Consider the following 14624-nt stretch of genomic DNA (forward strand, 5'->3'; position numbering starts at 1 on the left):
GTAAGAAATAAAGTTAGAATTGTGAGAAATAAAGTCAGAATTGTAAGAAATTAAGTTAGAATTACGAGATTTAAACTTGGAATTGTGAGAAAAAAGTCAGAATTGTGAGAAATAAAGTCAGAATTGTAAGACAAACTTGGAATTGTGAGAAGAAAGTCAGAATTGTGAGAAATAAAGTCAGAATTGTGAGAAATAAAGTCAGAATTGTAAGACAAACTTGGAATTGTGAGAAATAAAGTGAGAATTATAAGAAATGAAGTTAGAATTACGAGATATAAACTTGGAATTTCAAGAACAAATTCAGAATTGTGAGAAATAAAGTCAGAATTGTAAGAAATAAAGTCAGAATTGTAAGAAATAAACTCGATATTGAGTATTAAGTTAGAATTGTGTGTTATTAATGCGTAATTGCAAAGTAAAAGTCATAATTGTAAGAAATAAAGTTAGAATTGTGAGAAATAAAGTCAGAATTGTGAGAAATAAAGTCAGAATTGTAAGACAAACTTGGAATTGTGAGAAATAAAGTGAGAATTATAAGAAATGAAGTTAGAATTACGAGATATAAACTTGGAATTTCAAGAACAAATTCAGAATTGTAAGAAATAAAGTAAGAATTGTAAGAAATAGTCAGAATTGTAAGAAATAAAGTCCGAATTGTAAGAAATAAAGTCCGAATTGTGAGAAATAAAGTCAGAATTACGAGATATAAACTTGGAATTTCAAGAACAAATTCCGAATTGTAAGAAATAGTCAGAATTGTGAGATAAAAAGTCGCAATTACCTTACTATTGTTTTATTCCGTGGCAGAAAAGAGCCTCCATCATTTCCAGAGCAGGTTTATCTCTCAGTGTTTTTGACATGATTAGCAGAGCTGCATGTGCTTCTGTCTGTTGATTTATGGATTATTAAAGACTTGTGCTGCGTATGAATGTGATGCTGCTGAAGCCAGACTCTGACTGCCGTGTTTCCGCACAGACTCGGCGGGCGTCCAGGCAGTTATCTCTACGTGTTCGAGTCCTATCGCATGGAGGAGGTATAAACCCTGATCACGTGAGTTGTGTAATGAGCGGTTGATTGCGGCGGGTGAGTGACTGTGCTGTGTTTGATCAGTGCGCTCATGGCGGCTGCCTCATGGAGCTCTGCATCCAGCTCAGCATCACAATGCTGGGAAAACAGCTCATCCAGAACAACCTGTTCGAGATCGGCGTGCCGTGAGTACCGCGCTAACACACACTTTATCATCACAGGCTTTATGGACATGCTGAATTTGTCGTTGCTGTGGTTTGGGTCGTATTTGCTTTACTGCAGTAAACTCAAGAAGCTGATCAGATACATTAAGTCCAAGAGACGCTCTTTCCAGGAAGAGGAATATGAGAAGAAGTTACAGCGTTACGAGACGGATCATTTCCTGGAGCCCTTTGCTGGCCTCACGCCCGAGTACATGGAGATGAGTGAGTGTCCTCAGACCACATGCACTCTTCACTCTTTTTCACATGTGTTTCATTGGAACAGAACGGAGCGGTTCTTTTCTCAGTCCTTATGAAGAACTGCTGTGATGACGCTTCAGCTGTAAAGCAGTGTGACGAAGGCTTGTTTCTGGTGTTGCTGCAGTAATTATTACTGTTCCATTCCTGCAGTAATCCAGTTTGGCTTTGTGACTCTGTTTGTGGCATCTTTCCCGCTGGCGCCTCTGTTCGCCCTCCTCAACAACATCATTGAAATACGTCTGGATGCCAAGAAGTTTGTGGCAGAACTCAGAAGACCAGATGCGGCCAGAGGCAAAGACATCGGTCTGTATTTACACCTTCACCTCTCACAATCATAGAATTAAACTTGTGTCATCTCATTACCTTGATCTTGACCTCCAGTTTGAGAAAAAGAATTGAATATTTATGGAATAAAGATTATATTATTGAGCTGGAATATTCCTGCAAACCTTTACATAATGTCAATAACTCCATTGGGTATGTTATAAGATGTTCTCCTCAAAGTCCTGATAAACTGATGGTGTTCTTCATGATGTCTTTACAGGAATCTGGTATAATATTCTCAGAGGAGTCGCAAAAGTTGCCGTTATTGTCAATGTAAGTCTGTCTGTGTGATCCTTCTAATGCTAGTGAATCACATTTACCTTTGGATGGTGAAATTACACCTCTTTTTCTGCAGCACTTTATATTCTTGAACATGATGCCACTTGAATTACTTCTATTGGTCGGCACTGCAAATTCACATGTCAAACCCAACTTAATAATGTCTCAGCCAGTGATCTCTATTCTATATTTCTCATGGGGACGTCTGTACAAATAAATCTGATTCTACAACCAGATCCTGTAACAATTGGACAATTAATAAATTCATATTTAATTTAACAATAGGAATATACACCGATCAGGCATAGCATTATGAGCGGTGAAGTGAATAATACTGATGATCTCTGTTAGTGGGTGGGATATATTAGGCAGCAAGTGAACATTTTGTCCTCAGAGTTGATGTGTTAGAAGCAGGAAAAATGGGCAAGCGTAAGGATTTGAGCAAGTTTGACAAGGGCCAGATTGTGACGGCTAGACGACTGGAGTGGTCAGTCTCTATCAAAAGTGCTCCAAGGAAGGAACAGTGGAGAACCGGCCACAGGGTCATGAAGGACCAGTGGAGAACCGGCCACAGGGTCATGAAGGACCAGTGGAGAACCGGCCACAGGGTCATGGAGGACCAGTGGAGAACCGGCCACAGGGTCATGGAGGACCAGTGGAGAACCGGCCACAGGGTCATGAAGGACCAGTGGAGAACCGGCCACAGGGTCATGGAGGACCAGTGGAGAACCGGCCACAGGGTCATGGAGGACCAGTGGAGAACCGGCCACAGGGTCATGGAGGACCAGTGGAGAACCGGCCACAGGGTCATGGAGGACCAGTGGAGAACCGGCCACAGGGTCATGAAGGACCAGTGGAGAACCGGCCACAGGGTCATGGAGGACCAGTGGAGAACCGGCCACAGGGTCATGGAGGACCAGTGGAGAACCGGCCACAGGGTCATGAAGGACCAGTGGAGAACCGGCCACAGGGTCATGGAGGACCAGTGGAGAACCGGCCACAGGGTCATGAAGGACCAGTGGAGAACCGGCCACAGGGTCATGAAGGACCAGTGGAGAACCGGCCACAGGGTCATGAAGGACCAGTGGAGAACCGGCCACAGGGTCATGGAGGACCAGTGGAGAACCGGCCACAGGGTCATGAAGGACCAGTGGAGAACCGGCCACAGGGTCATGAAGGACCAGTGGAGAACCGGCCACAGGGTCATGAAGGACCAGTGGAGAACCGGCCACAGGGTCATGAAGGACCAGTGGAGAACCGGCCACAGGGTCATGGAGGACCAGTGGAGAACCGGCCACAGGGTCATGAAGGACCAGTGGAGAACCGGCCACAGGGTCATGGGCGGCCAAGGCTCATTGATACCCGTGGGGAGTGAAGGCTGGCCCGTGTGGTCCGATCAAACAGACGAGCTACTGGAGCTCAAACTGCTCAAGAAGTTAATGCTGGTTCTGATAGAAAGGGGACAGAATACACAGAGCATCTCAGTTTGTGGAGTATGGGGCGGCACAGCCGCTGACCCCTGACCCCGCCCAAAGCACCAACAGTGGCACGTGAGCATCAGATCTGGACCACGGCGCAAAGGAACAAGGTGGCTTGGTCTGATGCCTTGACGGGTCAGCTAATGGGGGACCAACACAATATTAATAATGTTGTGGTCATAATGTTATGCCTGATTAGTGTATGATCATATGTATTATTTTATTATTTAACTATTATGGTTTGAAATGGTTTTCTAGCATTTTATCCCTCAAAAGGATGTCATGATTTAGACGGCAGTTAAATCACCTCCCGACCTTGGCGCTTGACTGTAATTCGACTAGAATTTTTATGAGGATGGCTGAAGAAAAACACTAACATTCTGGATTCTGGCGGCAATAAAATCACTGACTAACCCCTGTAAATGCTGAAATTACCTTATGTCCCCATGAGAAACAATTACAACCCAAATAGGCTATAGTCCATCAGGTCTCAAACACTACTCCGGGAGATTTTAGCTCCGACTCACTGGCCTGGAAGTTTCTGCACTTTTAGACATGCATTGGCAAACTTCCCTGAGCACTTCCCCTCGGGGGAATCCCCACCGCCATTTTGAAGTGCAACCAACTTCATCAAGTGGTCGATGGAAGTTTATTTGGACAGTCCATCAACCCCTTGATTTTGACCGAGGGAGAGAGTCTACTCAACATGTACACAGCAGGTCATGCTTAATTTCTATAAACACTTTTTCTTATACAGGTTAAAACTCTCTTCACATCCTGATACCAATCAATAATAGAAGTGGTCTAAATATGAAAACATGCACATACACTATATCACCAAAAGTGTTCTGCCGCCTGCCTTCACATGCACATGAACTTTAACGCCATTCCATTCTTAATCCGTAGGATTTAATATGGAGTTGCAGCTCTAACAGCTTCAGCTCTTCTGGGAAGACTTTCCTCAAGGTTTAGGAGTGTGTTTATGGGGATTATTCTAGAAGCGCATTTGTGAGGTCAGGCACTGATGTTGGACGAGAAGGCCTGGCTTTCAGTCTCCGCTCTAATTCATCCCAAAGGTGTTCTATTGGGTTGAGGTCAGGACCTTGTGCAGGCCAGTCCAGTTCCTCCACACCAAACTCGCTCATCTCATTTATGGAGCGACGCTTTGTGCACTGGAGCGCAGTCATGCTGGGACAGGAAGGGGCCGTCCCCAAACTGTTCCAACAAAATTGGGAGCATGAAATTGTCCAAAATGTCTTGGTGAAGCATTAAGAGTTCCTTTCACTGGAACTAACCCCTGAAAAACAACTTCTGTGACCCTCAGCATGCGCTGACCCCGCTCTGTGATTTCACTTCGTGGCTGAGTTGCTGTTGTTCATGGCTGTTATAATCCCACTAACAGTTGAGCGTGGAATATTTAGTAGTGAGGAAATATCCCGAATGGACTTATTGCACAGGTGTCCACCGATCACAGTACCACGCTCGAGTTCTCTGAGCTCCTGAGAGCGGCCCATTCTCTCACTAATGTGTCTAGAAGCGTCTGCAGGCCTAGCGCTTGATTTATACACCTGTGGCCATGAACACCTGAACTCAGTGAGGGGCGGCACAATACTGTTGGCGATATAGTGTATGCCGTCTGTGGAAGTCTCAGGACCATAAAATGTTTGTCCAATCATCAGTCCGAATGCAATGCTACGATGTCCTACCTGCCTGTCAACTTACCTCTGCACACCTGCTCACACACCTACCCTGCCTTTAATACCATTAAAATCTAAAATCGTAGCACTAGGAGTCTGATATGAGTTTCTGAAGAGCTGTTGTCATACTCACATCCGATCCAGAGATATCTCCCGACAAACACAATTGTACTGTAAGTGATGATTGTGCAACAAAATGTTTTTTTCTAGATTTCACTTAAGCTTATTAACAGACTAAAACTAGAAAGTGGAGGCAGAACAGTCCAACTTACTCCACATATACTCGGAACGTCACATCGCCTGCTGTAAAACTCTGAAAGCTAAAGATTCTACACATTAATCATGATTCATCAGTTCATCAGTTTTCAAAATGTATGAATTTTTCTATCTATGAACTTTTACTTCGTCCAAAACGTCTTATGACCCGTCATCTTTCCTGCAGGCGTTTGTGATCTCCTTCACTTCAGACTTCATTCCAAGGCTGGTCTATCAGTACATGTACAGTCCAGACGGCTCAATGCACGGCTTTGTCAACCACACGCTGTCTTACTTCAATGTCAGTCACTTCCAGAACGGCACCGCTCCTGTGGATCCGTTCCACCTGGGCTTCCGTGTGAACATCTGCAGGTATGGAGTGCTCACTATTAGAACGGCTCCATTAACACTCCACACACGTTTAATGATGTTCTCCTCCAGGTATAAAGACTACAGAGAGCCTCCGTGGTCTCCGACACCATACGAGATCTCGAAAGAGTTCTGGGCGGTATTGGCAGCCAGACTAGCATTTGTCATTGTCTTTCAGGTGAGTGTCTAATATCTAAAGGCTCATCTGTCCGAGACTTACAGTATCAGGGCAGCTCTACCTTGAAAGATTCCTAAAGAGAGAAAAAATGAGTCGCTCAAATCAGACAGAACGGACATTTTTTAAATGCTTAAGTTCTGGTGAACTTTGTGATTTATGTGTGCAGAATGTGGTGATGTTGATGAGCGATGTTGTGGACTGGATCATCCCAGATATCCCCAAAGACATCAGCTTGCAGATCCACAAGGAGAAGATCCTCATGATGGATCTGTTCATGAAGGAGGAGCAGGGAAAGACACGGACCGAGGACGGCGTGATGAGTAAGGAGACGCGCCACAGTCCTCTAACGCGCTCGCGCTCCATATCGCACACGCCCTGCAAAAACAACTGACCGCGTCAGCTGCCTCAGAGTTCCTGTCCTTACATTCCCCTGACGAAGACGTGCCGTTAGGTCTAAAGGAAAGATTCTCGCCAGTGCACACTGCCTTTGCCTTCATTGTACAGTTCTTCACGCTGATTTGTGTGCGCAACTCTTCTTTCTATTATATTCAGTTGTTCTCTTTCAACGAATGTGCCAGAGCTGCCATGAACTTTACTAATGACAAAATATGTTCTAAGGACGTTTTGTTCCCACTAAGCTATGAAAATGTTATTTCGGAATGTTCTCTCAACATTCGAAACTTACAGTTATGTTTTAAAAATGTTTCTTCTTGGTTGTGTGAACGTTAAGGGAACATTCCATTGTATCATTCTTCAAACATTATGGGAACGTTACTTTTTTAAAACAAGTAACATTTAAAAAACGTTAGACGAAAGTGTGTTGAGAACGTTTTTAAAGACCAGATAACTTTGAAAGAACCTTGCCACAACATTAGCCAATGTTCTGAGAATGTTCCCGTTTGGCTGGGAAAGAGCAAAGGCCCGAAACATACTCATACTCTAAAACATTTCTGGCTACGTGAGCTTGAGTTCGTGCATCATTGCTTTCGAGAGTGATTGATAATGCAGCAGGTTCTCAGCCGGACATCAGTGTAAAGCAGTTTACCTGCCTGTAATGTTCGAGGAGCCCTGATGAAATAAAAACACACTGTAACTCTATCACCCCAGATTGATACCAAGATCAAACGTTACAGTAAGTACGGTACGAAATCACATGCTTGCAATGAGTTGGCCAAGCATTCACGCTGGCATACCTGAGTATGTTTCTAGCCTATGAGTAATTATTGCTACTGATTGATTCTCTAAACCAGGGGTAGGCAAGTTCGGTTCTAGAGAGCCGCTGTCCTGCAGAATTTGACTCTTAAAACCCCTCGCCTGCTTGTAGCTTTAGTCATAGATATACACAGTAAAGGCTAGATGTCTTACGGCGGAGTCTCTAGCATCATCAGCGGCGACCATCTTGTCACAGGCAAGCTTTCTGGCGGGCTCCTGATGTAAGGTGAGTGATCTGAACACAAATACTCTTATCTCGCTGAAATCTTGACGGATTTACAAATGGTTTGGTTTCTTACAAACATTATTAACGTGGCTATAATTCTGGATGCTTGAACAAATTATGAATAATTATTCATAAGTATGCAGTGTCATAACTACATCTCTGACATTTATAACAAACCAAACAGTTTGAAAATCTGTATAAAATTGAGCAAGTTATGGTTATTTAAAAAGTACATGCACCATTAAATACAACGTTACGAGTGAGCTAGCTGACTGTGACAAAATGGCCGCCAGGCGCGGACGTCGACCTCCATTGGCCAGCAGTGCGGACGAGACATCTAGCCTTTATTATGGATATCTATGGCTTTAGTAATCCTGAAGACACTGATGAGCTTGTTCAGGTGTGTTTGATTAGGGCTGGAGCTAAACTCTGCAGGACAGCGGCTCTCTAGGACTGAACTTGCCTACCCCTGCTCTAAACAAATCATCACATTAAAACTAATTGAACCGCTTTTATACATGCCTATGAACATTTTATCAATCAAATTAACAATTGACCATTTTGACCATAAAATGGGCTGCTAGATGTTATGATTGAAACATGATATTTAATTTAATATTTCAACCCTTAAGGTTCTGGTTGTTTTGTTTGCAGTTTTATGTGATTGGAAATATCGCCCATCCTTAATTTTTAACAAAGCCTAAATATGGGAAAAATCATAAGGATCTTTAGACAACTCTTTAACTTTAATTTCAATTATTAGAACAAATTGATGTCAAAATGTAATCAGAAGTCACGATGCAATTAGATCCTAGTCTGATACTTATAAATATTCATTTTAAACATTTATATTATTTTTTGGAATTTTGAAACGTCCAAGCTTCTTTTAAGTGGACAGCCTTTAAATCTTTCAATCGAATGTACCTTGATATTTCACGTTTTCACATTCGTTGTATGATGGTATTTTTCTAATGCCTTTAATTCTTTTGTACATTTGACGCTTTTCATATTCAATGGTGCTTGATAGGATATTCATTATATGTGCATTGAGCAAGCATTAACTTTGTGGAACATTATTCACAGTTTTGTTCATAGAGAGTAACAGACTTGAAAACTGCTCGGGTTATGTATATAACCCTTGTTCCCTGAGAAGGGGAACGAGCACTGCATCGGGACGACGCTTTGGGGATGCTCCCTTAGCATCAGCGAATCTGAAACCAGAATGCCAACTAGGCCAATCCGATTGGCGTGCGTGATGACGTCATTGTGACGGCATACCCGGAAGTATAAAAGGGGAGCTGGAACGTAATGGCGGTAGTAATTGCTCTGAAGCATGCGCTCCAGGCGCGCCGAGGTGTGGCGTCGGGATGCAGTGCTCGTTCCCCTTCTCAGGGAACAAGGGTTATATACATAACCCGAGCAGTTCCCTTTCGAGGGAACTCGCACTGCATCGGGACGACGCTTTGGGGAACGAGTACCCACTAGGCCACACCGAAGGGTAGCGCCTGCCCTAGTGTGAAGCCGGAAACCGGGCACAGCTAGGACTGGAGCACCCTAGCACCAGGCGTCGTAGGGAGATCCAGGCTATAAAACCTGATAAAAGTGTGTGGGGTAGCCCACCCGGCCGCCTCGCAGATATCCTGCAAGGGGACCCCAGAAAGAAGGGCCACCGAAGAGGCCATGCCTCTGGTGGAATGAGCCCTCACGGCCACAGGTGAAGGCAAACTGCGCACCTGATAGGCCATGGTAATCGCCTGGACAATCCAATTACTGATTGTCTGAGTAGACGCAGGCAATCCCTTCTTAGGTGAGCCAAAACACACCAACAGTTGTTGTGATCTCCTCCACTGTGCAGACTTCGCCAAATAAACTCTGAGCGCCCTAACCGGGCAGAGTAGGTGAAGTCTCCCCTCTTCCGCCGTCACATGAGGCGGAGGATGAAATGCCTGCAGGACCAATGACCTGACCACCCTTGATGGCACCTTAGGCACGTAGCCCGGCCTAGGGTGTAAGATGGCTTTTACTCCTCCCGGGGCAAACTCCAGGCAGGTCGGCGTTACCGCCAAGGCCTGGAGATCTCCCACTCTCCTGAGAGAGGTAATGGCAAGGAGAAAAGCCACCTTAAGGGTCAGATCCTTTGGTCCAGCCGACTCCAATGGTTCGAAGGGGGCCTCAGCCAATCCTTCGAGAACCACTGCCAGGTCCCAGGTTGGAACTCTGGACCGAGCCGCAGGCCTCATCCTCCGAGCCCCACGGAGGAATTGTACAACCAGCTGGTGCCTACCCAGAGGCCCATCACCCAAAGGAGTGTGGAAAGCCGCAATGGCAGCCACGTACACCTTGAGTGTGGACGGGGTAAGCCCTGCAGAGAAACGATCTTGGAGGAACTCCAGCACTGAAGCCACTGGGCAGTTAACTGGGTCCACCTCACGTTCTCTGCACCAAGTGGAAAATACATTCCACTTGAAGCTGTACAGTCTCCTCGTAGACGGAGCCCTGGAGCTGAGTAAGGTCTCTATCACGTCTGCCGATAGGCCAGCCTCTATGAACCTGGTCCCCTCAGGGGCCAGACCCACAGGTTCCAAATCTCCGGGCGGGGGTAAAATATCGTACCCGCCGCCTGAGATAGGAGATCCCTCCTCAGAGGAATCTCCCACGGCTGACCTGCTAGCAGAGCTATGATATCCGAGAACCAAACTCGAGTCGGCCAACGGGGTGCTACCAGAAGTAGACTGACCCCCTGTCGACGGACCCTTTCCAGGACTCCCGGGAGCAGAGCAATCGGGGGAAATGCGTACAGACGCAGCCTCGGCCACGTCTGCACCATGGCATCCAGCCCCAGCGGAGCTGGATGCGTGAGGGAAAACCACAGTGGACAGTGGGACGTCTCTCGAGACGCAAACAGATCCACTTCCACTGGGCCGAACCTCTTGCATATGGCCTCCACCACCTCTGGGTGGAGTCGCCACTCCCCGGGCCTCAGCCCCTGCCTCGACAGGATGTCTGCTCCCTGATTTTGGACCCCCGGGACATACATTGCCCTGATGGACAACAGTTTCCCTTGGGACCACAGGAGGATGTGATGCGCCAGTCTGCAAAGAGGGCGCAACCTCAAACCCCCCTGCCGTGCCCCAACCAGTGAGGGAGGCGTCTGTTGAAACGGATTTCCGGCAACAGGACGCTCCCAACACTGGCCCTTGGGACAGAAACCAAGGTTTCTTCCATATGACTAGGGAACGAAGGCCACTGCGCGTTACCCTGATCATACAGAATGGATTTCCCCTCAAGGAAAGCCACCTGGTTTACCTCCGTATCAGTACATGGTGGCCGCGGAGGTCCGGGAAAAAGCTCCTCAGAGCTTTGTAGACCGCCAGCATTTCCAGGCAGTAGATGTGCCAGGAGAAATGCCTGGTCTCCCACAGACCTCTCGCAAAGCGGCCGCCATGACCACGTCACAGCCAGTGAGGGAGGCATCTGTTGAAACGGATTCCCGGCAACAGAACGCTCCCAACACTGGCCCTTGGGACAGAAACCAAGGTTTCTTCCATATGACTAGGGAACGAAGGCATCTGCGCGTTACCCTGATCATACAGAATGGATTTCCCCTCAAGGAAAGCCACCTGGTTTACTTCCCATAACCACGTCCCAGCCAGTGAGGGAGGCGCCTGTTGAAACGGATTACCGGCAACAGAACGCTCCCAACACTGGCCCCTGGGACAGAAACCAAGGTTTCTTCCATATGACTAGGGAACGAAGGCATCTGCGCGTTACCCTGATCATACAGAATGGTTTTCCCCCCCGAGGAAAACCCCTTGATTCCCAGCTACCACTGTAAGGGTCTCATGCAGCAGGCCAAGAGATATTCTGTTGGACGCAGCCGCAATGAGCCCCAGCAGCCTTAAACTGCTTCACAGTGATGCTGTGGCCTAGCTTCATTTTAGAGACCAGGCCGCCTGGAAGAACCCGATATTGGTACGCTTTGCCCCAAAAAGCGAACCTCAGGAACTTCCTGTGACACAGAAGGATGGATACAGGGAAGTATGCGTCCTCTTCAGACCCATCGTGACAGACCAGTCCTCAGACTGGATCTGAATCACAATGGAGGAAATGCTAAGCATCTTGAATCTGAATCTCCTCAGAGAACGATTCAAGTACCTCCGGTCTAAAGTTGGATGCAACTCGCCATCCCTCTTAGGAACTATGAAGTACTGGCTGTAGAACCCGGACTCCCTGTCTGGCGGAGGAGCACATTCTGTGGCCTCCTTACCAACAGGGAGTGAACTTCCTGTTCCATTACCCGAACCTGCCCAGGGACCACTGCCGTCCAGACCACCCCACTGAACTTCAGGGGAAGGTAACCGGACTGCAGTCTGTATGCCCCTTCCTACAGTCGCAGGCCCCAAGCTGATATATTCGGAGGCATAACCATGCGCCGAGATAATCTGCTAAGGGAACCAGCCTCTCGAGGCCGGTCTCGGGTGTCAACCGAGCCTCCTCCCCGACCCCCTGAAGCGGCTTACCGGCAGGGCGAAATCGAGGAAGATTTTCGGTGTGCGTACGCGTTTGCTGGACCACCGCAAGTCTTGCTAGAGGCGGCTGGTGCAGCACGCGTGCACGGGGAAACGATGTGGCCCGAAGCGTACTAGACGGCGGGAACACAGCATCGATTCCCGAAAACTCCACAGGGGAGGCGACCTCGATCGCTCCTACCCGGGAGAGGGGGCTGGCCAGCAGGGGGCCTCATCTAAGGGAGCAGCTCAACAGGGCCACAACCCTAGAGCGGACACTGCGATTAGCAATTGCCTGAAACTGATGTGTCCCGCAGGCCACAAGGCGGCGAGAACGACATCAACTTCAGGAGGGCTCCATCTTAGATGAATATCCAGTTCACAAGTTAAACACGCTTGGGTGACAGAATTAAAGTATCCAACTTATCAAAGTCGGATAACATGACACTCAATTCCTCGGAATTAAATGCCATCATAATCACCAAACCCGTGCAACCTGATCTGAATAATAGGCTGAATAAAAAATATATCTAACTCCTCAAAGTCAGATAATATTTTAATTTAATTCCTCAGAATTAAATGCAGCCACAATAAGGTGAAACATAGTCTGAATGATAGGCTGAATATCTAACTCCTCAAAGTTAGATTATATTTAATTTTAATTCCTTAGAATTAAATGTAGCCGTAATTAATCAGACGACACTGTTTTATTTGTATTTATACGGACTCATAGACCCCGCGTTGCCTCAGCAACGTGGTTCAAGCCGTCATAATACAATTGGCTTTCATCCCTCAAGAAAAAAGCCAAACAGTGTCACACAATACAGTGAAACATGGTCTGAAATGACTGAATATCTAACTCCTCAGAGTCAGATAATATCTCATTTAAATCCTCAGACTTAAATGCAGCCATATCAGACAAATACTGATTTATTTTACTATACGGACTCGTCCGTTAAGCCAACCAGTATCTCATGCACACCGATCGCGTGTGTTCACATTAATTGCAGACCCATAACCTGCGCGCTGCCTTTTTTTCCTTTTTTTTTCCAGCAATCGCGTGGATGGAATCTTGCATATTTAAGAAGTGCTTATGACTTTGACTGCCTCGATGCTGAGTACGTCTAATTCCTCAGAATCAGACCTCTCACACATCGCGTCCTCCGCCCCGGGGGAAGAAGCCGCAGCGCGGGCTTCCACACGGGGAAGAAGAACATCTGAACTGTCAGATAAAGACTGGGAAAATGCCTCAGCAGTCCCAGTCCCGCTGACAGTCCATCCGTGAGCCCCATGACCAGCCTCGCCGCACCGCCTCGGCGGATGCGGGACCGATCCACGGGGCTCACGCCGAGAGCGGAGCACTCTGAGCGTCAGCTTTCATAATGCTCACAAGCGGCTCCCTCGAGAGCCGCTCGAGCATGCTGAACGCCCAGGCAGTGCACACACAGCAGGTGTGTATCCGAGCCCGACATGTAGCGAGGGCAAGGATGCACACACTGCTTGAACTCTCTCACTTTTTCACACTTCATTTCAATCACACACTTTCACTGACATACAACAGTAAATAGACAGACAGTTTGACAGATAGCGCTTGCTGAAGAGCAATAACTACCGCCATTACGTTCCAGCTCCCCTTTTATACTTCCGGGTATGCCGTCACAATGACGTCATCACGCACGCCAATCGGATTGGCCTAGTTGGCATTCTGGTTTCAGATTCGCTGATGCTAAGGGAGCATCCCCAAAGCGTCGTCCCGATGCAGTGCGAGTTCCCTCGAAAGGGAACCATAAATTCCATGATAGGTTTTAGCTTTTATACGGAATCACTGAAATAAACCACTTAGACTGTTAGCTTTCTAAAGCATCTGTACACTGTCCTGAGATTTCTGGGTTTGATCGACATTTACTTTCTGCACCAAATGGATTGTACAGTAAAAGCAAACTCAGCTCAGCCTCACGAAGAACCATGTAAAGATACAAATGAACTTTCATACTCCAAAGATAAACCATTTCTGTGCTGTTATATTTTTATGGTCTTAAATACCAAGCAGAACAATCATATTGGTTTTTTTAAAGTATGATGTTTATTATTTACTGCCTTATATGTCTACTAAATTAACGCATATAAATTATATCTTCTGTTTTATTGCCTTAAACCAGAAACACAATGTTCTTCAGTGATTTGTGTAGCTGTGGACTGTAATGTAACACTAAAAAGAAATAAAGTCTACTTCAGTTGTCAAGTTTGTATTGCTGACGGTTCCCACATGTAGCTGATAGTTTGACCGTTTTTTTGGTCATTTAGTTGTAATTTAATAAGTGATTATGTATACTGTAGGTGGGTTGTAATGTCAGATTCTTCATAAGCCGGACAGCTGCAATTTTGTTTGAATATTCTCTGAGACGGATTATACCATCTTTGATTAATTTAAGGATGTCATTAATTAATTTTAAATGTAACAACAACCAAAAAGGAGTCAGATTTGATTCATTAAAAGAGCTGGCTCTTAGAGTCACACTGTGTGTCTGCATGGTTGTTTTTACGTAAAACAACCCAAAGCCAGACAAGACAACTCAATGGAAAGATGAGTTTTCATGCTATTATTGTGCGC

General features: G+C 46.3%; 1 protein-coding gene across 2 annotated transcripts in view; it reads left to right on the forward strand.

Moving 5' to 3' along the window:
- Window positions 1-14253, forward strand: part of ano1b (anoctamin 1, calcium activated chloride channel b) — a 59429-nt gene extending 45176 nt beyond the window's left edge. For both annotated transcript variants that reach the window (XM_079809165.1, XM_079809166.1), the window contains 10 exons: window positions 976-1033; window positions 1111-1211; window positions 1309-1451; window positions 1638-1790; window positions 2032-2084; window positions 5708-5892; window positions 5962-6067; window positions 6234-7332; window positions 7946-8603; window positions 13776-14253. In XM_079809165.1, the coding sequence (XP_079665291.1) occupies window positions 976-1033; window positions 1111-1211; window positions 1309-1451; window positions 1638-1790; window positions 2032-2084; window positions 5708-5892; window positions 5962-6067; window positions 6234-6458 (1024 nt within the window). In that variant the 3' untranslated portion in view covers window positions 6459-7332; window positions 7946-8603; window positions 13776-14253. The remainder of the gene's footprint in view (window positions 1-975; window positions 1034-1110; window positions 1212-1308; window positions 1452-1637; window positions 1791-2031; window positions 2085-5707; window positions 5893-5961; window positions 6068-6233; window positions 7333-7945; window positions 8604-13775) is intronic.
- The last annotated feature ends 371 nt before the right edge of the window (window positions 14254-14624 follow it).

This window comes from Gobio gobio (assembly GCF_949357685.1).
Source record: "Gobio gobio genome assembly, chromosome: 25".
In the NCBI taxonomy this organism is placed as follows: Eukaryota; Metazoa; Chordata; class Actinopteri; order Cypriniformes; family Gobionidae; genus Gobio; species Gobio gobio.